Here is a 26,461-nt window from a genome sequence, read left to right as displayed (position 1 = left end):
CCCACCTAGATGGGCTGAGTCCTGCCTTCTTTCCCAATGTACAAGCAACTACCTGGTCCTGTGGATTCTACCTCTTAAATATATTCATTCATGTGTTCATCACATAATCCCTTACCCGAGATCTAGGTTTGACTCACTCTGGGCCATTCTACACTCTGCAGTCACTCTACCCTCATCTTTGAGGAACATGACTGGGATTGACACTCCCCGCCCCCCCCCCCACCACCACATACTCTTCAGTGCCTCCTCACTACCCTCAAGATAAGGTTCCAAGTTCTTAAAATGACCTGCATTCTCTCGCTCCTGCTGCTGTCCCCAACCTCATCCCACACTATCTGCCTTTCTTGGATAGTCTCTCCTCCTTCGCCATACTGGCTATACCTCTATTCCTTGAAAAGACCATGATCTTTCCTACTGTTCCCTCTGCTGGGAAGCTCTAACCCCTCACTTCACCCCGAGAACTCCTTCCCATCCTTCAGGTTTCAGCCTAATGCCCCTTAGCCTGGGGTTCCTTCCCTGAATTCCCAGACGAGGCAGGGTCTCCCTGTGGCATACTGCAGAGCAGCCGTGGCTGTGCCCAGAGCTCTAACATGAGTGCACAGAGTCTCTCTTCCCAAGTCGACTGAGTTCTACGAGGGCGGGGGGTCAGTCTTATTCACTGATGTGTCCCCAGTGCCTGGCACGTTGCTGAGCACACAGTAGGCATCAGAAAAGAGTTACACAGGGAGGATAATACTGACTTCACAGCAGGGAGAGATGGGGGTGTGGGAATTAAGGCAATGACATTGAATTTCCTGAGTACCTACTCTGGGACAGACACTGGCTGGACCGCCGGGGGCCTGAGAGCAGAGGGCACAGTCTCTTCCTACCAGGAGCTGCCAGGCTGGATGCCACTTAAGAACCTCGTAAACGGCTCCTCCTGGGCTAGTTATGACAGGGCCTGGACTTTGTCATGGGCTCATCACCCTGACTGAAGCCTGTAGGCAGAGAGCGAGCCCCTGGCCACAGACACTCAGCTGTCACATGGAGACACTCAGCTGGTTTTGTCAGAGGTGGGGCTCGTAGGCAGTGCGGTGACCTTCCTGGCATCCTTCCTTCTCCTCCAGCAATTCCCAACACAGCAGCTTTATCCTAAGTACCCACTGCCTGCCCACGTCACTGGGAACTTGGCAGAGCTCTGCGACAGCCGCCTCTTAGCCTCAAGGGCGGGGGGGGTGGGTGGGGGAAGCTTAAGGCTGCCCCTCCTCCTCGCTGAGTATCTGTGAGACGGCACTGGCATGAGGCTCCGGGGAGAGAATGGCTGGAGAGCGTTCGGCACGGAATAAGTGCTCCGGAACCGTTAGCCAATAATACACAGAGGGGTTATCATTAACCAACATAGGAGCAGCTGTGCGCAGGACCGAACCCACCCCCCCACCCCCACCCCCTGCCACGAGCCGTGAACATGGTGCTCTGCTCGGTGGGCATCCAGCCCTCAGTCCAGAGGACAGGGAATTACAGGAAACACACATTAGAAAGATCCCTAGAAGTTATTTATTCCAACCTTGCACCCACTACTCGGGCCTCAGCCTTCCAAGATACACAACACGCAGGGCAGTGTGACCTACAAGGTGCACCAGCTCCTCTTGAGCTCCTGGTGGTTTGGACGCCCCCGGTCCTGTCAGCGGTGCCCGGGACATCAGCGGATTAACCTGTAGGTTTCACGGCCGGGTGTCTAGCTGCTTCCTAGCTGGAGAGTCTTGGGCAAGTTACTTGACCTCTTTGAGACTCAGTTTCTTTATCTGAAATGGGGCCACTGGATGCTGTGAGAATTAAATGACACTGGCAGGAGTTAATGAATTTCCAGGCACAAGGTAGTCACTCACTAAATGGCAGCTGTTGTGGTCATTTTGGTAAGAGTCAAAATTCTCCATTCCTGGATGCTTGCCCACCCGACGCATTTCTTCCTAAGGTTCTCCTTACATACGCCCTGCTCCACACGGTTTCCTGAGTGAGGCCTGATGACTCATGCCTCCATCCTTCTGCCAGACATGCCTTTCTGTCCACATGGCTGACTGTGATGCACCCTCACGGTCTCTCTGCCTCCACAACCTATGCCCTTTGGCCTGGCATCCCTAGAATGGAGGATGGGGTCAAGGAAAGAAGTTGCGGGTGTAGTCCCCAAGACCCTGCTCACAGAGCCGTTTTCAGGAAGCTGCTCTCGGGCACTGCTCCTGCTGCTCTGAATCGGGAGCGTTCAGCCCAAGGGCGGTAGCAGATACTCACGTGAGCAACCAGCCAAAAGTGGACGTTAGGGAGACCAGGTTTAGATTTGGCCTTGGTAGTGAGCTGATTATCCACTGTATCTTTTCAAGGGATCTCTCAAGTCACCAATATGGACCCGCCTCGAAAAATCCCTGAAGGCTATTACGATTGTGGAGATGGCTTCTATGACCCGGTCACAAGGATAATCAAAGACTATAGGAACCGCTTTTTGAGAAATGCAGGTATGTTCATTCTGACACCCTGTGGCACATGTTTTCTCTCCTCTCATTTACCCATAGGTTTGTGCATATGTGTGCACACCTGTGTGCATTTGGTGAGAAAGAAACTTTTGCTGATAAAAGCCAAAAATTATTATCTCTTTCACAATTGGGAGTTCTTACGGCTGACAAGTCTGTACGATACAGTCACAGAATGAGGCAAAGGACACTTGTGGTTAACTGTGACTGCAGAGAAGTATAGCATGAAAAGGATTAAAGTACATACTTTTGCGTGCTTCCCTTTGACTCGTATTTAATGAGCACTTACTAAACGCTAGACACTACAGGCACCAAAGCTGGACACCAACCCCCTTCCTCATGGAGCTTATGTTTTGACAGGTAGCAGATAAGCACCAGAAAGGGTTGATCGCATCATGGAATAAGCCCAGTAAAAGGGGAAAACGTGGCCCCAGATTGGGGCAGGGGGAGAGGTGAAGGCGGGGAGTCCCAGGGAGGTGGGAGGGATGCTGTGGGAGCACAGAGAAGGGAAAACTTGTCCAGAATTGGAAATTCAGAGGGTTTCAAGAAGGAAGTGACAGCTAAAATGAGACCTAACGAGTAACTGGGAGTTGGCCACAGGGCATGGGGAGAGGTTTTCCAGAGAGGAAATAGCATAGGTAAATGTCGAGAAGGTGAATGATACCATGTGGTAGCAGAATGCTGGCTGGCGCCCTCAGCCATGGGAGTACCTTGGAGGATCCAGGACCTCAGCTGGTGAGCGGACACAAGCTGATCAGGCTTATGGTGACCAAACTCAGAGGAGGCCAGTGTACAAGTAAGGACACTTTCCTTTAACATGGTGATTTGGAAACTTTCACTTTCCTAGAGACACAGTCCCACTAGGAATAACAAGAACAATGGACCCTCTTCCTAGAAAAATGTGTGTGCACACACATAAACATGCATATGCACACACACACACACGCGCACACATTTTTCATATAGTCTTAAGGAGTACTTCTTAACACCCGGGTCAAGAAACCCTGCTCTAAAATCAGAACGAAACTTCCAGGGAGACCAGGAGGCCTGGGCTGGCTGATAAGAGCCTCCTCTCCCTACAGGGGCATTTACTCAGGGAGTCAGTGGTCATCAGAAAGTTGCCTTGTGGTGCTGAAGTAAGAGTAAAGGGAATGGTCAGCTGGTCTTCTGGCTGAATCCTGGAGCGGAAATAGCGCTACCCCACCGGGGGCTACTGCGGGGAGGGTGGCAAATGTTCACATTCCACGTCTCCTGACAGTTTGCTTTAATGACTTCCCATTTGCCATTGACAGGGTAGATTCTGTAGAACACTAATTCTCCTGGATGTTAATAGGCTCTCTATGAAGTTTCTTGATTGAGTAAGCTAAAGAGATACTGAGTGAAACAATGCTCAACAATTTCATTTATTGAAGGGCTTCTCAGGGCCATTAATATGCTAATATACTTTGTACTTTTCCTTCCCAGCACTTATTTCAACTGTAATTAAAGCCTCATTTGTGTGATTAATTGCTTGAACGTCTGTCTGTTCCACTAGACTGTAAGATCCATGTGAGCAGGAACTCTGTCTCTGTATCAGGCAGGGTCCAGACAGGAGGACAGAGTGAACTTCGTATCAGGAAATTAGTTAAATAGATATTGGAGTACTGAAAAAGCATCGAGGTGACAGAATAAATAAATAACTGCAGGGAGCGACTACTACCTCAAGAACTGGGGGAGGAGACGGAGACTGGGCTATTAGAACCTAGAGGGTCAAGAGAGGGCCCCCCAAAAGCAGCAACCCAGACCTGCGGGGAGGGGCCGCTGCCCAGCGGGGCTTCTGGAGAGAGAGCCATAAAGCGGATGGTAGGATCCCGGGGGAAACTGTAAACTGGAAGTGAGTTGGGCCGCATTGCTGACATTGACACTGACGCGAGCAACCAGCAACACAGAAAAGAGCGTGTTCCCCTCTGCCTCTACGTTCCTTGCAGCATCTAACTGGGGGCCAGCCGGCAGAGCAGAGATGTGTCCCACAGCTCGGTCCCGACTGCAAAGTGAGAATAGAATGGTAGGTTTGGAGCTGAGAGTTAGCAGCTCGGTCACTGGCACAGTCCGGCCGCCCTTTGGTTGTTGTTTGGCGTCCATACTTACTCTTCTGTCCTACAGACGGTGCCCTTCTGTGTGACTCCTTGCGAGGAGGCTTCATACAAATGCAAAGATGCTCTCGCCTTTCTTCCTAAGGGGGGAGTTCCTCCCCCCTCCCTCTGGGGCAAGTCCTGGGGATGAAGGGCGATTGAGCAGGGGTGAGGGGGACTGACCACCTGGCTGGGATACAGGGTGTCAGTCAGGAAAAAGGCATCATAAGTGATAGGTCTTAAAGAATGAGCAGGGATTTTGTTAGCAAGGATGTTGGGGAAGAGCATTCCATGTAGAGGGAACAGCATATGCAAAGACACAGAGGCATAGAAAAAAAAAGGCATAGCATGACTAGGGAATCAGAAATTGTGGTTCCCAGAATCCTACCAAGCCATGCTTGGTAATAAAATTGAAAATGCATCATGGCACAAACAGATAGAGCACTGAGGATTTTTAGGGCAATGAAGTTACTCTGTATGACACGACAGGGATGGCTCCATGTTGTTATACGTTTTTCCGGCCCCGTTGAACGTACACACCAGAGTGAACCCGAATGTAAACTCTGGACTATGAGGTGTCGGTGTAGCATCCCCAGAGGCACCCACTCTAGTGGAGAATGCTGACAATGGGAAGGCCACGCATATGTGGGGGCAGGGGGTATACACAAAATTTCTGTGCCTTCCTCTCAATTTTGTTGTGCATCTAAAACTGCTCTGAAAAAAACAATAGCCTTTAAAAATGCATCACGAGAAGGGAAGGCCATTCTTAGGAGTTTTGGAGAAGGATGGACACCGATGACTGGTCCACAAACACTTAGTGGTTAGTTGCCGTGGCTCTGACTCTGGGTTAGGCAGCATCATAGAGTCTTCTCTCAGGGAGCAGGAGAAACCGACAGTAAATCAGGGGTGCCACAAGAGAACCTAGGAGGGATACTTAACCCTGGAGGTCAGGGTCAGTGGGCCAGCAAGGTTTCCCGGAAAGAGCAAGATCTAACGGGAAGCCTAAACAAGAGCAGACACGTGCAGCAGGGTTGGGAAGAGTGTTAGAGGCAGAGGGAACAGCACGCACTAAGGATAAGATGTGGGAGATCGCTGCCTATTTAGGGGCTACAAGTGGTTTGGGAGCATGGGACAACAGTATGTCGAGGGAAGAAATGTAAGAGAGGAAGCCCCAGGGGTGGGAAGGGGAAGAGCAGTAGGGGGAACAAGGGAGGGTAGTGTAGTAACTGATTCATCATTTGGAGAGATTTCTCTGGTTGCATATAGGGAAGGGGCCAAAGGGGGTAAAACTAGATCGGAAAGATGGCGAGATGGAGAGAGAGGAGCACCTGAAGGGTTTCGGGCCCCAGTGCTCTGTGCCAGAGGCCCAGGTTACGAGTCCGGGCCCAGCTCTCGGGCTGCCTGCTGGCTGACCCTGGGCCAGTGCCTTCCCTCTCTGGGCCCCTGGCTCTTCATCTGTAAAATGAGGGGGTCAGGCTGGATAATTCCTAGGGTCCTTCCAACCTTAAGAGTCTGCGATGGAGGAGAAAGGTAGCCAAGGGGTATTTTGGTCCTGATATTATAGGACAGATCGAGCTTGGAGCGTCCTGAAAACCACTAAAAGGAGTCTCTGTGTATGGCCACCTAGTCATTACCTTTGACTCACCTCACCCTGCCAGGGACTGATCCGGACTTCTGTCCATCTCCTGTTTTCTCCGGGGCCCTTTCTCCCCTGCATTCTGGTCTGCCCCCATAAACAGTGCTTCCTGTTGGCCTCCTGAAGGTACAGGGCTGCCGGCCGTGCGGGCCTAAGGTGGTGCCTGAGGCCATCCCAGAATAAACAGAGTGGCCCGAGCCACTGCTATTACGAAGAACATGCCACCTTGGCTGGGTCAGGGCCGGGGACGCTCTTTTTATAGGAGGTCACAGGCTAGGGCACCAGCAGGAGGGTCGCCTTTGGTTCACCCTCGGGCCTCTCTGGAAGGCCCCGGCTCCTTCCCTGCCTCGCACTGGCTTCACCCCCCAGACTTGATGGGAAAGCCCTAGACCGCTGAACTACGAACCATGCCTGACAACCCCGGGTTTGCTAGACTTGGGTTTTGAGAATGCCTTTCTTACCTGGGGAGGATGTACCTGCTCGCTGGAATCGGATGGGAATTTAAATCTATCCTTCCACTCACCAAAAAGCCTTTGAGTGTCCACCGTGTGCCGGGCTTTGGGGATCTGAGCAGGCAAGAGTTCTCTCAGACTGTGGCTCTCAAACCTTTGGACCCAGGCCCACAGTAAGCAGCAACGTACATCACAACCCAGTACACACAAACACACACACATTTGTACGTATTCTTTGTACACATGATGTACTAGGATATTTTCTATTTTAATTTTTTAAGTTTATTTATTTATTTTGAGAGAGACAGAGGGCAGGAGAGGGGCAGAGAGGGAGACAGAGACTCCCAAGGAAGCTCTGCACACTCAGTGCAGAGCCTGATGCGGGGCTCGAAGTCACTAACCGTGAGATCATGACCTGAGCAGAAATCGAGAGTCGGACGCTTAACCGACTGAGCCACCTAGGTGTCCCTATTTAATTTTTAAAAATCCTGGTTGCTAGGCACTGAGTGGATTTCACAACCCTCGTGAAGTTTGGGACCAACCATTGATAGATCGTTGTCCTAAGCAGCCTTCCCTGACCAACCTCCTCCCGTCCCCTCTGTCTCCTGCTCCATTGGGTTAGGTGTCTCTCCTCCATGCCCCACCAGCCTCCCTAACAGCACTTAGCCCATAACTGCGGAAGCATCTTTATTTGACTAGCTCCCCCGCTAGACCAGCAGCTTCTTGAGGGCAGGGACCAGGTGACTATGTCTGATTTATCACCGGGTCCCCCAGCACCTCACACAGGTCCCCAGACTTGGAGCTGATTAAATGTTTATGGAAGAAAAGCAGGTGGGCAGGCAGAGGACCTTCCTACAAGCCCCTCATATTCTTCAACAAATTATACAATATTCAGTCCCCGGCACGTAACAGACAACTTATTATTGTGAATAGTAAAAACAATCCATTGTATTTCTCCACACCTCCCAAGTTTTCAAAGCTGCTTAAGCTTTGAAAAGCTTAAAAGCTTACGCATCAAAGGTCTCAAAGCAGCAACCCTCTGGCCCAATCTGGTCTGCATGGTCTGTGCTTGGCTGGCCTGTGTACCTACTTGGGGCATGTACCGCCCAGGTCCCCACCACTCCCTGCTGTCCGAGCCCCAGTGGCGTCAGTCATTTCTGGTGCCCACCTTAAAGCTTTTGGGCTCAGGAGCACTGCATCTCAGGTGGACTTCCCACGCATCCAGTGAGCTGGGAACGCGGGTGGCCTGGCGTTAGGGAACTAGGTCTCCAGTAGTGAATGGCAGACGACAGACTGCTGGAGGTGAGGCTGGATGCAAACCCGCTCCCATCTCACTGCAGGTCCGGGGGTCTTCCTACTGCACTTTGCTGCTGCCTTTGTTGGGACCATAGAACCACAAGAGGTAGCAACTCAATGCAGGCAGTATTTCCAATCAATACAGCAGACACAAAGCAAAATAGAGACGGAGCTAGGACTTGCCTCCCATGGGAAACTGGGAGAGGTCAGAGAGAGAGCCTGGTGTGGTGGTTAAAAGCCCAGGATCTGGAATCCACACCTCTGGCCGCCCTCTGGTCCTGGATCCACCACTGGCTAGCTTATTCCTTGTCTCCTTTTGGAGGCTCAGTTTCCTCATCTGTAAAATGGGCCTTCTAGTAGTACTTAATCTGGAGGTTAGGGAAAATGAGATTAAGTGTGTAAGACACCTGGCCCAGTGCTCGTGTCCTGTGGTTGGCGGTTGTGACTGGTATCATGGTGATTACTGACTCAGGCTGGAGGAGAGGGAGGCCCTGGGATTTGCTGAGGTTTCTCTGGGTGCTGGGGGGACAAGGAGGCTGCCAGGAGAAACGAGCCTGGATGTGCCACATCTGTCTGCCTCCTTGGGGGTTTTGCTTGGGAAACGAAATACTGCCGAAACACTGGGCCCTGGAGGCCCTTGATTGTGGCCTTTAGAGCCTCCCGGCTCATCTTTCACCGTCCTGTCTCTTCCACCCCATGTTCCAGCTCAGCCAGACGAGCTGCTTCCACCGATAAACACACCTGTGTTCTTACCTCATGTCCTCCCCCAGCCCAGGATGCCCTTCCCCCTCCTCTCCACCTGCCACGGTCCTCCACACCTCTCTGTGGTTGGCACGGGACAGGAGGCCACGGAAGGATGGCATGGGACGCTCCCGGAACATCCACAGCTCAGGGAATGTAGGGGACCCTTGCCAGCCCCTTGCTAAGCACCGTACCTGCTTATCTCCTCTGCTCTTTCCTGCCATCCCAAGTGGGTCATTCTTAGGAGCCTCGGTTTGCAATGAGGACACCTGGTCTTAGATAGGTTGATACGTTGCCCCCGGTCAGACAGCCAGCCGGTGACAGAGTCGGAGACGAACCTAACTCTTGCCCACATTCTGTTCTTCTTGGCTTTGTGTCCTGGTTTATTCTTTACTCGGTCATCTCCCTTCCTTGACGGAGCCATGGCTCATTCATAGTTGTTCCTGCAGGAAGCCCAGGCCCTGCCCCCCGCTGGAGCTCTGCAATGTTCCTAAATGAACGAAAAGGTCCATTGTAGAGTCTTAAGACAAAAACACCACCGTCCCCAAAGTGAGATGCTACGTTATTTGATAAAGGGTCCTTTACACACTGTGGGCCAATAAGGAAGCATTCGAAGATACTGGGGATAATTACCCTTAATATGGTGGGAAATTGGGAGATTAACCCTTACCCTCCTCCCCGTCCCTGTCATTCTGCTCAGGAAGGATAAGCCAGGGCCACGTTAGCGGTTTGTACGTGTGTCTCTTCGTATGGCTGTGGCTTGCCTCCACGTTACTGGTAGGAATCATTTGCAAAATAACTGCACCACTAATCCTTACTCCCTCCCCGCAATTAATGACACCCCATGCGAGTGTCTCAGATGAAAGGCACATTATTAATATTCAAAGGAAAAAACCCTCGTAACCATTTTAACATATACAACTAACAATGAACTAAATTTGCTTTGTGGAAGACAGAGAGTGAGCATCCCAAATTAGTTTATGTAAAAGCTGAAATTCTTCCCCGAAAGGTCTCAGTACCATCCTCAAAGAATATCCTGATCATCAGAAATGCCGTCAAGATTCCCGCCAACATTATCCCCTTTGTTGTCTGAAATGTCGAATCAAGCACATCTGGCAAATGTCCTAGAGCTCACAAATCTTTCAAACAGCGTATAATTCCCAATGGTTAAAGAGATAACGCCACCGCTTAATCGTTCTGCTCTTCAAAATAGCACCAACTTTCCTTCAATCAGAAACAATGGCCTTGGCTTCTTAAAAATATCACATACCAGTGATTATTTGCAGAGAGGGCCCCTTTGCGTTTGAACCTGTGGGTTCCAGACAGAATTCAAAATCAGGATCACAAGCCTCATTTGAATGTGTGCTCAGTTAAATGGACAACAGGGGGAGGAGTATGAATTGGGGTCCAAAAAAGAGACCTGGTCTGTGTGATCTGGAGTCTTGGGGAGGTGACGGCTGGCTTCCCCCTCACGCTATGGTGATGCGGTGAGCTGTGACATTGACTGAGCATTTACCGTGCCCCAGACACCCAGCTAAGAGAGCGGGGAGTGTTGCCGTGATCCCTGCTTGACAAGTGCGGAAACAGAGGCTCGGAACCGAGGCTAGAGAATTTCCCCCAGGAAATGGCAGGAACCAGGATTCACATTCAGGCTCGTCTGCCTCCAGAGGTTTTCCTCTTCTCCCCACTTTACCAGGCCAGCTCCCAGGTCATCTGTCCAAAGAGGCATTGGTGAAGAGCTCCCAAACATTGTTTATCTACTTCCCACCCACCTTCAGAAGGGTTGCAGAGCGAACACTTGGTCTTCCAACATTCCTCTGGCATTATTTTTTTTAACTTTTACTTATTTTTGAGAGACAGAGAGAGACGGAGCATGAATGAGGGAGGAGCAGAGAGAGGGGGAGGCAAGAATCCAAAGCAGGCTCTGAGCTGTCAGCACAGAGCCCGACGTGGGGCTTAAACCTACAAACTGTGAGATCATGGCCTGAGCCGAAGTCAGACACTTAACCAACTGAGCCACCCAGGTGCTCCTCCTCTGACGTTATTAAACAGTTAAAAATTGGAAGCATCCCAGATGTCTAAGAGGAGGGAACTGAGTAAATAACACAAGGTGTGTTCTTATCATATACACAGTGCAGTCACTAAAATGGCAGTCAAGTAATGGATCCGCTGAGATACGAAGGTACCTTATTTTATTTCTGGAGGAAAAGCAGGACAATAAAAACAAGCAGCATTTCCTGAGTGCTTCCTATGTTCCAGGCACCAGTTTGAGCATGTCGCGCCATTTATTTTATTTTGTTTCATCTAATCCACACGGTAACCCTGTGAAATGGTCGTCTCCATGACTCCCACTTTGCGGATGGAGAAGGCGAGGTGAAATGCTTTGCCTGAAGTTACACAGGCCTGGAACTTGACCCAAGGTCTAGCTGACTCAAAGCTAAAGATGGCAACTGAGCGGGTTCTGGAGTTTCCTAGTCAAAGAAAGGAAGGAAGGAAGGAAGGAAGGAAGGAAGGAAGGAAGGAAGGAAAGAAAGAAAGAAAGAAAGAAGGAAGGAAGAAAGAAAGGAAGGAAGGAAGGAAGGAAGGAAGGAAAGAAAGAAAGAAAGAAAGAAAGAACCGGGAACCTTCCTTGTGACATGGCAGTGGTGGTCTTTTCCCCCTAAGATCGTTCTCCGCCCACTTCTTTGCTCCAAAACTGGCCAAAGAGCAAGACTTTCAGGGCCACGGACAAACCAAGACTAATTTCGAGGCCACTGTCTTCACCTGACAGGTGAGAAACCTAGGACCTGCGGAGGGTAAGTCACCTGCCGGGCCTGCTCAGCCCACGCGTGGTAGTGTCCTGCCAGGGCCCTGCTCCCACCGGCAGCCAGGCCTCCTTCCACAGCAGACCGCGGCTGCCTGTCCACAATGCTTCTCCTGTGGTCTCGGCAAAATGGCCCAGTGAGTCTCCAGCACAGGCCCTCCCGCCGTCATCTTTCCGCGACACAAAAGGCAATTTGCCCAAATGTTATAATCACCTGGAGGCTGGCACGCAGGGGCATCCCTGCCTTATCTGTGGTATTGTTAGCAGCGCCATAATGACAGCTTTGTGGGGGGATAATATCACACTTGTAACTGCCAAATAAAATGCCTGCACAGATCACACATCCCTGCCAGCAGACTTGGGCATCTGCTTTAAGCAGAAAGGGGAGGAAGGGAAGTGATGAGCATTGAAAGCCTCTCCTGGGCCAGGGACTTGCCACATCCTGATCCTTTGAGGAATATATCATCACCTCTATTTGGCAGCTGGGGAAACTGAGGCTCACTGACGGATGCAGCTAGTAAAGGGAGGACTCAGAATTTGAACCCAGGCCTGTCTGACACCAGAGGCCATACTCTGGACTAGGATAGGCTGTGGCCTTTTCTGAATCTTGAACCCGTCTGAGAGCCAGTCAAAGCTATAGAACTCCCCGGAGACATACACGTGAACCCACCCACAGAATTTTGCCTACAGAGGGCGGGGTCAGCTCCGGGGAGGTCTCGGCTCCAGGACTAACAGCCTGCCCAGATTACTGCCTCTCCCTGAGCTGCGAGAATTGCCCATTGCCCCCTCTGTCCCCACCCCAATTCCAAGGGCCCTGGAAATTCCCCTTCCAGCCCTCGTGCCCATCAGATTCTGGTAACAATAAGTCCCCCACCCCCACGGCAACCTCCTGGAGGCATCCAAAGGACACAGCTTCCCCTTCCGTGGCTGGAGTCATCCCCAGGGTTGGCCAGCGTAATGGTTTGTTTTGTCTCCTTTAATAGAAGTGAGAGCAAGGCCAGAGCCCAGGGGGCAGGACCTTCGTGTACCTTCCTCAGCCCAAGATCTGGAACTTGAGGCAGTTGGCTGAAAATCCTGCTTGACCTCCTGGAAAAGGAAGCAGGTTTCCAAGCAGGGCTTTAGAATTGGACCGTCAGACCCCTGCTCTGCCATCTGTGTGATCTAGAGCTCATCTCTTTTCTGAACACTGGTTTCCTCCTCTGAAAAGTCTGGGGAGAATAGGACCTTCCTTACAGGGTTGTGGTGAGCATTACTGAGATGACACGGGGGACACAGCAAAAGCTGTGCCTGGCCCATGAGGAGCTTAAATTACTGCAGGGTGATTACTCACACCCTGGGGGGGGAGAATGTTGATGGGGGCGGGGGGGGGGAGGGTCCTAACTCCACGCCCAAAGGGAGGAGCTGGCATCTCAGAGGCTAACTGTCCTCTGGCCTCCTCCCACCTGCTTTTGATGTAGATTTCAAGACTGGGCTGGAGGCCTGCAGGTCCCAGGATCTCTCTACCCAGCCCTTGGCATCATTCCTCATCCTCATCATTTCTTATCCACCTGGAGCCCAACACTTCTACGATTCCCCCCAGGCACGGGTCTTCACCGACCCTCTGCTGATACCAGGGTCTCGCTGGGGGGCCAGACTCTGCGTCTGCCCCTCTGAACCAGCATGGGGCGGGGGAGGAAGCCGAGGCATGCACAGTCACAAGATCTGGATGGGTGCTGTCTGGACAGAAGCCCAGGGCCTTTAAGGAGCCTAAGTGTACAAGAGACTGTAGTGGACCTCCTACCCCTCAAAATATAGTTCAGAAATCAGAATCACATAAACCATATAATAAGTGTCTGGAAAGAAGTCCAGCAAAATTCTGTATTCCTATGGGGTTTATGTTCTTGTTTAATTCGAAACGTCACATACGAGGTTCTTTCTCCCAAACACTGGGAGCACCCCTGTTTCACTGCTTCCAGGAGCCAGAAGCAGTGTGCCTGAGGAGCTGAGCACCAGCGTGCCCCAAGTGTAGTTGAGATGCTGTCCTGAAAAAGGGGGTGTTTGGCTAGGCCTTAAAGGATGGGAGATGGATTTTGCTGATGGAAGGGAAGGAACAAAGCACAGAGATGCAGGGACACCGGGTGCTCCAGACGGAGCACCTGAGACTGGCTCTTGCGTTGGGCGACAGAGGAGGAGTCAAGGGAGGACTCCCTCAAGTGGTGATGGACAGACTGGGCTTTGACAGGTATGTAGGAATACATCCTTGCTGGGCATTCAAGGCGCGGGGACCCAGTGCAGGGTGGAGAGAGATTTGAATGCCATCCTAAATGCCTTGGATGCCTAAATCCTTGAATGCCATGCTAAAGGCATGGCAGTTACACAGATGCTTGTCAGGGAAGTGCGTAGTGGCCGAGGGCTGCAGGTCTGGTGATAAGACTTGGGTATGCCCCTGTGCCCACCCAGTGGCTGAGGGAGCTTGGGCAGATGACATCACCTCTCTGAGCCTCAGATCCTCACCCGTCAAACAGGGATAACAGTGACTTTGCAAGATTCCTGTGAGGATTGAGCTGTAGTCTACTACTGAGTCCTGCAGATAACCTTGACACCCTGCTGGCTGCCCCCACTGGCAAAGCCTTAATTCAGCCCTTAGCATCTGCCAGCTGGAGGACAGAAGTCCCAACCGCCAGGCCTGTCCCCTGCACACAGCTGGAGAGCAGGAGTCAGAGCAAAGACTACGGGCCACAGGCTAACTGAGTGACCTTGGCCTTGGCACATTGTTTCCCTGAGCGGCCTGTGTACGGTGGCTGGGCGTCATGAACACAAATCACAAATTCGATTACGGGTGCTTGAAAGCCAGAAGTGGGGCAGCAAGAGGAATGGAAATACAAGCTGTGGTGGTGGCTCGGCAGCCTCCCTTCACTCGCTCACTGGGGATGTGGGGAGACGTGAATCTGCGGGTCTCTGGCCCCGTGTGCCTCCAGCCGCCGTGTGATCACCTTGCCACACACAGGATGATTCTAGTATTCAGGGATATGTATTTTTTAACCAGCTGTCTGTGCTTTTGGGCCTCTCTCTTCCAACAGTGTCAGAATGCTAACTTCTCGGTGCTTACTGCGATGTCCTTCCCCAGCACGGGGCCTAGCTAAGGGATTCCCAAGGGTCGTTGTAGCTCAGGGCACTTTTCCCTTCAGCGACCGAATGGAGCACCTAAAACTCCTACCTGAGACAGCACCAGCTGTGCCTACGACAGATGTTTACGAGGACTGCGTGCGATCAGGCACGCGAGGTGCAGGACTCAGCATGTAGCTAGCACGTGGAAATGCTCCCTAACTCCAGGTGGCCGTACTCCTGGGACTCCCCTCTCCCAGGCACAGCCCTAATCCAGCCCTAAGCCTGACTTTGGAGGCCTCACCCCCCTCATTTGAACATATTAAGACAAAATGTATCCACACCCCCACATTGAATATGTATTTTTTGCTGTTAAAACTTTGAAAGGACTTTTAAAACTTTGCTTGGCAAATTATTGGACTATTAGCCTGGCTGTGACTTCTAGAGAGCCGTGTGCATACTGGAGAATTCTTGCAAAATGAGGACAGCAAGCCTACAAACTGATTTCAAGTGTAATAAAATTGTTTTGATTTCTAAATTTAATAATTAAGCCTGAATGGATTAATCATAACATTAATTTCAGTTTTGCATCTTCTCTTTATTTTAGAGTCAGTTGTTCTCTCCAAACCTCTCACATTTGAATAGGCCTTGAAAAGCTGTGGGTGCTGGGCCCTGTGTCTCTAGTTCCCCGGGGGGTGAAGCAGGCTGGTTTAATCCACCCCCCACCCTTGACCCCTCCACCCACCCAGCCCAGAATATGCTCTTTTCCAGAGAAAACCAAGAGCGGCCCCAAGGTCTCCCCTCCTGCCCCTTGACGGGCTCTGCCTGGGCAATGACCCCTTAGTCAATATTGGCCATACCATGGCCTTGGCCTCTGGCCACCAGCCCTGCCAAGCAAAGTTCAAAGCCTCTTTCTTGTCAGGAGTTGTGCCGAGGAGGAGGTGCGGGCGTTGCCGCCCTCACTGCGGGCCCTGGCTTTGCTCAGGGCCTTGGCCCTGCCCCACAGGCTCTCACAGCCCTGCATTTGCACAGAGGGTGGGGCCGAGCTTTGAGGGCGGCACTGCCCACTGGCTGGGGCGCCAGGGTTACCAGGCACCTCCCACCCCCGCCTGGAACCACAGTTCACCCAGGGGCCAAGTGAGAGTGGGTGATGACCCCAGGAAAAGAGGGTAACCCTCATGACAGAGCCCGACACTGGACGAGCACTGGGCTGTCACCGAGGGATGGATGTGCCCCCTCCCTTAGCACCTGATCAAGCACACACTGACTTCAGGTAGTCACACGCTATCACTCACCCAGCCAGACACCGAGCACCTCAGGCACAGCCACGTGCACACTCACAGCGCACACCTATTCACGCTTGCACATGCCCATTTGTGGCCGTGCACACACAGCCCGAGTGTGGCTTTTGCACCAGCACAGTGAACCCTTCCCCTCTGCCCTGGCAGATGAAGTGGGGCGATTTATTTCCCCTTCGAGTCTCAGTTTCTTGTCTTCAATGGGGACGCCCTGTGTCACTCACTGTGGAGAGGACAGACATGACCCTCTTCCCACAGAACCAGGCACCTCCTGGGTGCTCTGCCAGTGTGAGCCTCCTCCCCTCTCCTGAGGCTAAGGTGCCTGGTTTCATCTTGGTCCCCTCCCTTTCCCAGCAGGAGGGAGCTGCATAGCCACTGACCGCAGGTGTGCTAAACCCAAAGGCACGCCAAGAGGTAGCAGAATCCGGCTTGTGGGCGCCCGATAGCCCGCATCCACCCATTTGCCCTCCCTGGGCTCACCTGCCTCAGCCTGCCCGCCTCACTTTGAACAAAAATCATTAGCTGAGCTGTGCTTCTTGATCCTTATGATGCTGATCCTTGTGTAAAGACCTCCTCCGCCTCTCCCCCCAGGTCCTCCCTTCATCCCCGCTGGGAACCAGAAATCCCAGGGTGTTCTGAGAGAGTCACTTAAGAACACTCTCTTGAAGGCATGCAGTTAGGGAATGAAGGCCCATCAAATGGTGATCATGGCTCCTACTTCCTGGGTGCCAACCTGCTGCCTTTCATCCTGGCTCTGCAGGAGGTCTGATTAAACCCCCTGTACAGACAAGGAGCCCAGCTCAGAGAGGGAGAGTGGCTCGTCCAGGTCACCCAGCAAGTTGGCGACGGGGCTCAGCAGTGGACCCAGAACTCCTTCCGGCCTATGCCGTGCTGTCACGTGCACCCTGAAGTCTCACCTCGCAAAGACAACTCGTGGCTCTCTTTTGGTTTTTGGCATTTCCTGCGTACCAGGTACCATGCTCAGCGCTTTGCAGGAACGAGCCCCAGTAAACCCCACAGGAAGTCTTCCAGCAGGCACTTTGTAGAGAAGGAAATGAGACCCAGAGAGGTGTGAGGCCACCTGCCCGAGGTCACAGGGCTAGTGGAAGCCAAGCTCCAGTGCCCGGGCCCTTAACGGCCATGCTGCCTCCTCCCCGCCAGCCATCTGGGGGCTCCTATTGCCCTCATCTGTTGGGACATCTTCAGGATCTCTTCTCTCCCTGCACCACGCTGACCAACGGATTGCACTGATGACACCCTCAGTGACCTGGGCCCTGCCTGTGGCCTGTGCGGGCCTGTGCCTCCCCGCCCTCACTGGGAGGCAGGCCCCAGGCCAGCCAGGGCTTTGAGCTTCCTCAGTGTGGTTGGTGCCCCGATATGAGCCCAGGCAACCCATCCTTCCTGTGCGGTGGAGCTGCTCCATCTGTGGCCTCAAGACAAGAAAGGAACCAGCGGCCTTGGCCTTGCACTTTGACATATCTGCTTTGCCCACTCGGGAGCTCCATTTGTTGAGGGTGGAGAAGAAATTCTTCCCCCTTTGTCCAAATCCCGCAGGGTAAGCCTACCGCTTTTATGTCCCCAACTTTACATTTCTTTATTCATTCGTTCACCATATATTTATTAAGTACTTTTAAAGTGCCCGGCCCACCCCGGGCTCTGAGGACCAGGAGTGCCTGGGTCACAACTGCCCCAGGCTGGCGTGGGCGACCATGAACCTCAGCCAGGGTCAGGGAAGGTGACATCCAGGCAGGGCCCGGAGGGGTGGACGACAGCCAGGAGGGCGCTGGGCCCAGCCACACACATTCACGAGCGGCCTTAAGTCTGGAGTGTGGTGGCACTGAGAGAAAGCTGTGTTCACCAGGCAACTCCAACTTCACAGCCCCGTCCTGCACACATGGCCTTTAGTGTGCTGAGGCACTTCTTTGAAAGAAATCCTGGAGTCGACATTTATATTGTGTTTGTTTGTGTCACAAGCATTAATTTGTTCAATATACATATTTAAACCACGCTGCAATTTTTATTCTCGCATCTAGGCCTTTCTTTTATATACACTAAGGTCCCAAAATGGAGGGAGTGCTTTGAGAGGCCCTGCCCCTGCACCAGGTCCTGTGAGGAAGGGTGTCCCCAGCCCGGAGCAGCAGGTACACCGACACCGGCACAGAGGCCCTGCTGTGCACGCACACATGGCCGACTGCAGCACAACAGGGTGGCTGCATTTTGCAGGGTGAGGCAGGCCTGGGAGGGAGGCTGTCTGGAGAGCAGGAAGACCTGGATGGGGGGCCTTGAAGTCCAGGTGAAGGAGTGCGGAGCCTTTCCAGGCAAGGCTTCTCAGCAAGGGCGTTCAGGGTCAGATTTGGGATCTCTCTTGCCAAATGTTCCTTTTCTTCTCTATAAGAAGCCCAGTTCTCCTAAGGATTGGTGAGATTCCTCAGGGGGTGGTGGTAGGTGGGAGGGGGTCACAGGTGGCAGTGAGGTCACTTCTAAAGCTTCAGACCAGAATAAAGAAATCTTGCTGCCCCAAAGGCAGACAGACCTGAACCTGAAGAGTGTCTGAGACAAGCCTTTGGACAACACCCCCTGCTGGGTCTCAGTCCCCTGTCCCCCTAGCACTGGGCACATGGCAGCCACAGGATTGGCTCGTCCATCCATCCATCCATCGAACAGATATGGACTAAGTACCTCCAATACTGCACACTTGTAATCTAAGCACTGGCAATGCCACCAAACAAGGAGAGGAGGCTCCTGGTTTCATGGGAGCCCGCAGTTTGGATGGGGGACACCGACAACATATGAATAAACAAGAAAGAGGGGCATTGCTATAAAGAAAAGAAAGTGAAGAGGGGACACAGGCAGTTACACTGAGATCAGGGAGGAAGTGACATTTGAGCTGAGACCTGGGTGCCAAGAAATAGATGCTCAGGGAAAGTTTGCAAGTCAAAGCTACTCTTTTGTTGTTTTTTTGCTCTCTTCCCGTACTGTCGTACTGTCGTGTAGGGAGGAGGTCACTCTGCAGCCCACACCTGAGGAGTGGGGAATTACGCACCACCTCCTTGAGGGCAGAGTTTTCACGTAAATTATTTGGAACTCTGCTCAGGAAATGTATCTACTCTTCAATTTTTATGCATTTTTACCAGTATTTTAATGCTTACGCTTGCACTTTGGAGAAATTCAAGAGCCCCACTGGCATTTCTAGGAACCTAGAAATAGTTTATTTCAGTTACCAAAATGTAGGAAATTAGCACGTCATTAAATTGGAGGGTAGGAAAAGAGACTGTCTGTTTTTATCTTTTCTATTGTCAATACACATTAAGAAGATTTGAGAAATACCCCTAACAGAAGAGCCTCTCCCATCACCCTGTTCAGAGATGCCTGTTAGTCACATTCAGTGTATTATTTTTAATTTGTCTCTTGTGCACAGTTTTTACAGATTATACTGTCTATGTAATTTTGTTTCCTGCTTCTTCCCACCTTTTTTCTTTTGCTTTCTATCATATCAAAAACATTTCTATGTTGCTATACAGACTTCATAACTCTCCTTTTTCAATAGCTGCTAAATCACCGTGCCCTCTCCTCCCCCACCCTGCTACCAAACTTAGCATGATTACCTGGCCCATAGTCTGCGTTTAGAAATTAGTTGTTAAAGAATATACAACAAAATAATCATTCTTTTGTTTTAGAAACATAGGTTATTTCAGTTTTCTTGATTCCAAATAATACTGAGACAAACAGATTATTCCCTTAGGATAGCATCCCTCAGTGGAATTAATGGGCCAACAAGGCCAAAACTTTTCAAGATAAATGCACCAAACCAGAAATCTCCCTCCCCTTCCCCACTGCACCACCGGCAATTGTGCCCAGGGTAACAATTTACAATTGATTAAAGAGTTTGCGGGGTGTGTTTTTTTCCCCCATCCTCCCCCACCCACCCCGCTCTGCCGCCCTCTCCCCCTCCCCTCCTGCCAAAAAGGGGGGAAATTATCTGAGAAGGTGAAGATGTTCTCAGACAATCATATTAACATATTCCAACAATTGCAATTTGCAAAATAGTAATCACAACTCCCAGGATCTGGGAGGCATTAATCAAAGCTGCAGGTTTAATTCCATTTTAAATATTGATGAAATGTGCTTCGGCAGCCTCACCCTGGCGTGGCGGGGCCAGGGGAGCCTCGCGCAGCGCGAAGGAGGTGGAGGGAGGGTTGGTGAGCAGCTGCCTGGAGGGGAGGCATCTGTGATTCAAATTGGTGGCTGTGCCGCCAGGTAGAGAGCGAGAGGGGTAGTGAAGAGGCTGTTAAGTCCATTGCTGTCAATTTGTAACGATCAGGGAGGGGCCTGAGGGCTGGTTTAGCACAATAAACCCAGTTTGTCTGGTTTCAGGGGTTAGCACTGAAGAGCTTGCAGCTGCACTGATTCGAATAGCCCAGAGACTTCAGAACTGTAATTATCAACCAGGCTGCTCGCGGTGTGGCAAAAGTGGGCTTCACCAGCGCTTAACTCCTTGTGTGCCGCCGCTGTCCCCGCCCCCCCCTGGGGTGGGGGTGGGGGGTGTTGACAGCCACACGTGGAGTCCCAGACAGCCTCTCCAGGGGAAACTGAGGCCCACTGGCTGCTTAGGGAGGGCCTCAAAGGCCAGAGCGTGCCAGGCAGCAAGGCTCTTTCCTTAGGTCACATACAGAGAAATAGTGGGGCGGGGGCAGAGGAGGCTAGCTCTGCGGGGGCAGCCTCGCCTACCCTTATCACATCAGCCCTGGGGTGGGCAGGCTGGCTCTGGAGTCTGATGAGCCTTGGTTTGAATTCCACTGGCTGTGGACGTGGGGCAAGGCTCGTCACCTCTGTAAAATGGGGGTAACCTTCCCTATCCTGCCGGGCTATCACAAAGACTCAATGAGATGGGTGTTTGTAAAGCATGGAGCGCACAGTAGGCTGTCAGTAAGCCCCCATTTCCTGGATCCTGGGCCTGGTGCTTTTGCAGAAGAGGAAGGGGGCAGGGGAGGGCAAGGTTTGGGCCGGCCCTCCAGGTTTGAGCTCTCAGGGAGTGCCCTTGTTCCCTGGCTACTGCCATTTGTCACTGAGGAGGATGGGTAGTCCCAGGTTCCCATCCCTTGGGTGGGAGGCAGGTAAGGAGAGGAGACAAGGCTGTTCCAGTGTTATAGCCCTGAGGAGAACCGCTTGAGGGCAGGGTTTTGGGCCAATTCTCTTTGTCCCCAGGACAAGACACCGAGGGGGGAGGGTGGGACAGCAGGTGGGCTGTGCGGTGCTGTGAAAAGAACCCGGGCTTAGCAGGGAGTCTTGGTGAATGAAGTGTGCGCACGGATCCACGACCCACCACCCAGGTCCTAGACGTTCTCCCACAATCTGTGAAGGGGCGTGCCCAAGGGCGTTTGTCCCAGAGGCATTTCTGGTAACGGGAGGTGGGGGGGGAACCCTTGGATGTCCACCACCGGAAGGGTGGATAGTAAAACATCACAGAAGCCACCACAGAGTATTAGGCAGCAATAGGAAGCAAAGAGCTAGATGTACATTTAGCAACAAGAATAGATCTGGAAAACGTAGTGTTGAGTGAAAAAAACTAAGACACAATGAAACTCACAGCACAATGCCATTTATGGTGGTAAATTAAAGCCACATTGGTACACAAAACAACAGCACACACTTTACAGAGCGGCATGCGTTTTTAGGGACGTATATCCCAACATTAAAGTGGGTCTCTGTCGTGGTTGGGGCAGGGGTTGGGCGTGGGCTTGAGGGATAATGGGGGAAGATCAGTCCCCAAAGGGCCTTCCCCGGCCCAGAGAGAGGGCCGTGGTGTGCTGGGGAATAAAGACTGGACTTCACTCTAAGGTTTAAAAAACAGCACAGCCTTTGCAGTCAGACAAACCGAGGCTCCCATTATGGGTTCTCCCATGCACCAACCTGTGGCTGCAGACAAGTGACCTGACCTCTCCGAGCCTGCTTATTCACCTGTAGAATGGCAGGGTTACTGCTGTCAGGGGATCACGAGGGTTAAAGTAAGGGACACCAATGAGTGTAGGGCCCACAGGAACATCGGTTCCTCCTCTCTATTGCCCACCGAAAGGACGTGAGACACCAGAGGTGTCAGGTTTTCCTGGGGAACCCAGGGTTCCCTTCTCTGGGTTCTGGAATAACCAGAAAGGAAACAAAGCTCTGAAGGCTCGGGCTGCTGGCATTACCGGCAAGGCCTGGACTGGATGTTCTGGGGGTGCCCTCTGTGGGTGTCAGACTGGTCACATTCCCAAGCAAGCTGCTGTCTGGGTGCCTGTCAGGGTTGCCCAGCTCAGAGTGGCCAGAAGACCTCACGCCTGCCTCTACCAGCACCATCCACCATCTGCAAACCCCTTTGTGTTCAATTTCCCCAAGACCAGGCATTTGTAGGCAACCGGAGGACTGTTTTAATGAAAGATCTGTTCCTTCCTAGCGCAAAGCTAAAGAGACTGACCACCAAGGCCACCCACCCCATGCTGGAATGCACCGCAGTCCCGAGACCCTGTCTGCGGGTCTCCCAGGGCAGAGAAGGCCCAGCAGACACCAGGCATGACCAGCTCTTCCTCTTTCCTTGCAGATGATGATGAGCACGAGTGGATCATCAAGACGTGTCGCAAGGGTTGGGACGAAATCGTGGGTCACCGACCCAAGCTGTGAGCTCTGCAGCTGCCCCCATGAGAGGTCTCCTCTACACCGCTGGCAGTGGCTGGCCTTGCGGGCAGCCTGCGGTTGCAGACCCTGACTTTCGATCCAGGAATAAAGCCTTTCTGCACTCAGTGGCCCCAAGCGTACTTTCTCGAGACCGTTTCTTAGAGAGGGGATCCTCATTTTACCAGCACCAAAATCACCTGGGCGGAAGTGCAAATTAGCTATTTCCGGGCCCCACCGTAGACATGCTGGTCAGAGTCTCTGGGAATAGGGTCTAGCGATGTGCACTCCCAGCTGCATTCCCTGATGCGCTCTTATTTCCCAGGTATTCCTCAACATCACCCCGAAGATCACATGTCAGCTGAAAACCAGAAGAGGAAGGGGTGGCACATTCCAGGGCCACACTTGGGCCACAGCATCCTGGATCTTTGCATAACTGTCCCTCCTTAGAGGCTGCTGCATTCAGCAGCCCACCCCACCCCCACTTTGTCCCTGGCTCACCAAGAGCTGCTAGAAGAAGGCAAGCCTGTGAAGGCTCTGACAAGGTCTGCAGGGGCAGGAAACTGACCCTCAAACCAGGGACCCAGAGTTGGCATGCTAGGCAGAGTTAGAAGTCAGAGGGCAGCCTGGGCACACTCAGCTGCACCATGGAGGGGTCCTGGGGGATTACCTCTCCCGTCTGGGGCAACAGTCACCTCTGTAGAATGATAGGGTTGAGCTCCACAGAGGTCTCCGAACTGTGTTTTGAAAACAGAAGGAACATTCATGGAAAGAAGCGCACGCGCGCGCGCGCACACACACACACACACACACACACACACACACACACAAACTTTTTTCAAAGAAACACACATATCTAAATCAACATTTGATAAATGGATTGGAAGAAGGGTGGAGAGGGGTGCCTGGGTGGCTCAGTCGGTCGAGCGTCCGACTTCAGCTCAGGTCATGAACTCGCGGTTTATGGGTTCGAGCCCCACATCAGGCTCTGTGCTGACAGCTCAGAGCCTGGAGCCTCCTTTGGATTCTGTGTCTCCCTCTCTCCCTGCCTCTCCGCTGCTCATGGTCTGTCTCTCTCTGTCTCTCAAAAATAAATAAATGTTAAGAAAAAAAAAAAAACCTGTATCACATTAAAAAAAAAAAAGGGTGGAGAGGGGCAGAGATGGGGTCTGGGATACTGAATAAAACAATAAAGACGGGTCCTGGGGCGCCTGGGTGGCTCAGTCGGTTAAGCATCCGACTTCCGCTGAGGTCACGATCTCACGGTCCATGAGTTCGAGCCCCGTGTCGGGCTCTGTGCTGACAGCTCAGAGCCTGGAGCCTGCTTGGGATTCTGTGTCTCCCTCTCTCTCTGCCCCTCCCCTGCTCCTGCTCTGTCTCTCTCAGTCTCAAAAATAAATAAACATTAAAAAAAAATAAAGACAGGTCCTGCAGGGGTGATGACCATGTACATCTTGAGCTGAGGTTTATGAACAACTCTCTGCAGGGCCGGGGGCGGGGGGGCTTGGGAAGCCTCTGCACTGGACAGGGCCACTCCACCCCCTTCCTCGAGAGCTTTGGTTTGAACCAACAGTTTGTTGCTAAAAGACAAGCTGGCAACGAGCAGAAAGATGCTCTCTCTCACTCCCCAGATTGTGTTGGCTCTAGAACCCAATAGGCCAGTGTGAGACCCAGACTTGTATCGAAGCTAGAGCCTTGTCTCCCTGCCTCCCATCCCCTATTCCCTTCAATTCACCAGACCAAATTCTCCTGCAGCTTCCAAACAGGCGCTTCTGCGCTTCTTTCCCCGGCCCCCAACATCTCCTCTTTTGCCCCTATTCCGTGAATCTCTCAGCAGATATATCTGGCCCAAACATCCCCCAACCTGGCCCCCACAGCATGTCGGAGGGATCCGTCTGCTATAGCATTGACCAGACTGACAGCTCCTCTGTGGATAGTGGGCCAGGCCCTTCCCTGAGCCTGCAGACAGCGGGTGTTCAGGAGTGACACCGAGGACAGCAGCCAGCCTGGCCGCCTACAAAGCTTAGACTGGAGACGAAGCTCACTGTCATGCCTTTGCAATGCACAGGTGGCTGACTGGTTAATAGCACCGATTGTCCAGGAAGGGGGACTGCATTGTCTGACAGCCCAGACACTTGGGTGGGCCCCTGGCAGTGGCTCGGACATGGGCTTCCGGCGGCTGCGGGGCAGTTGTGGGGAGCCCTTAGCCAGACAGCAGGAAAGAAATGGAATCCCATCATGTTCTGGATTTAAGTGCCAGCACTTCTACTTGCATTAACTTTATTTATTACACAAATAGGACATTTACAAAGCACAACATGAAAGGTATGTAACAAAACAGACATTGGTTTTACAAAAAAAGTGCTTACATTTTTTTTTTTCCGTGTGTGTGTTTTCTCCCTCTGTTTTGTATTTAAATAAATAGTCTTGGTGGCCTGTGTGTTCCCAGGCTTCCCAGGCTGCTCTAACAGGCTAGTGGAGACCTGTCTGAATGGCAACATGCTACAACCACATGATCCACGCAAGGAACAGACCCTGGGGTGGGGGGAGGCTCAAGGCAGAGTGGGTACTAGGTGACCCACTTGGGCAGGGCTTGGCTGGCCACTTACCACATGGTTGTGCTCAGGGCTTCGACATCAGGAGCAAAAATCAAAGGAAACAGAGCTCCCCAATCACCAGGGATCAGGCCCCAGCTCCTTTTGTTAACATCAGCACCCTGTGCACGGCCAGGTACGAGCTATTCAGTGGATAAGCTCTGAACTGAGCTGCACTGACCGCATTCTGGTGCTACCTTCTCTTGGCCCTGAGTCACCTGGAACGGTCTTCAGAAGGGAAAGGAAGCGGGTTCCCGACTTGGGCTATACCTGGGCCTGGCCCTCCTCCAAGTCCCAGGGCGAGAAAGGCAAATAGGTTTTTGTTTTAAGTGCCAGCTTCAAGCATTTGGATATCGAAACCTTATCCAGACTCAGAGAGACAGAGAGATGCAATCAATTAGCGATGCCTACCACCTTTGACAACAGGGACAGCCGGTACATACGTGCCATGAACTTGCTTTCCCTGTCCTGGGGTCTCCTTCCAAGAGCAGCAGGTCAGGCTAACCAAAGCAGGAGGGAGGATTCGGGCTAGCACATGCCTACCAGCAGCCTCTAGTGGGAAATGCATCAGGACACCAAGTAATTCTGAAATTACAGGAGAAGTCTGGGACAAATGGGCGTCCCCTGAAAACATAAATCATGGTCTTGTGCAGCCGAAGCCCTTTTGTTTGGGGTGGAAGAGTTGCGGCACAGCGGGGTGGATGTGAGCACAGCTGTGTCTGGCCTGCATTCTCGGGAGTGGGTGGGGCTGGCTCTGGGTAGGGGTGGTGGGGAGTGCCCGCTGGGATCCTAGGCTTGGCACACTCACCTCCGCAGCAGGTCCCTTCTCTCTACTCAGAGCCGGGTTCAGAATCCGCATTCTGCCATTTCCCAGGGCTCTGTTTCTCCAGCTCCGCCCCGCCTCCACTGAACGGCCCCTCCAAGGAAGACATGACCCAAACGCCCCTATCAGGAGTCAACAAGTAGCCAGTGAGGGCTCCCGATTCTAACCCCGAAACGTTCAGAAATGCCGTGGTGCGTTTCATACACCAGCTCCGTGTATATGGCTGGGTGACTAGGTAGGAACAGTCTTCCCCCTAAACACCCCGAGTTTTCTCTTCCCTCTCCTTAAAAGAGCTCGTGCCTCCCCCAGCCCACTATGCCACATGCTTCTCCAGTGGGAGCCTCTGCCGCCCCCTCCCCCCAGTCCCTGCCGATCCCCTGCCTCTTGGTCTGGGCAGGGCTCCATCTCTGCCCTGCTGGGCCTCTCAGGGTTGGTCAGTGTCTCTTCTCTCTCTGAATTAACTTGACATAACCA

At 52.3% G+C, this 26,461-nt stretch overlaps 1 protein-coding gene across 2 annotated transcripts in view; it reads left to right on the top strand.

The window, feature by feature from the left end:
- The window catches only part of MORN5 (MORN repeat containing 5), a 29,493-nt gene extending 6,792 nt beyond the window's left edge, over positions 1-22,701 (top strand). The window contains exons 4-5 of one of the 2 annotated variants that reach the window (XM_015084784.3): positions 2,355-2,486; positions 22,500-22,701. In XM_015084784.3, the coding sequence (XP_014940270.1) occupies positions 2,355-2,486; positions 22,500-22,579 (212 nt within the window). In that variant the 3' untranslated portion in view covers positions 22,580-22,701. Of the gene's footprint in view, positions 1-2,354; positions 2,487-22,499 lie in introns of those variants that run through there. The other variant, XM_015084785.3, reaches the window with a different exon arrangement.
- Positions 22,702-26,461: the final 3,760 nt, after the last annotated feature.

Source organism: Acinonyx jubatus, chromosome D4, assembly GCF_027475565.1.
Source record: "Acinonyx jubatus isolate Ajub_Pintada_27869175 chromosome D4, VMU_Ajub_asm_v1.0, whole genome shotgun sequence".
NCBI lineage: Eukaryota > Metazoa > Chordata > Mammalia > Carnivora > Felidae > Acinonyx > Acinonyx jubatus.
This window is presented reverse-complemented; position numbering and strand designations above follow the sequence as displayed.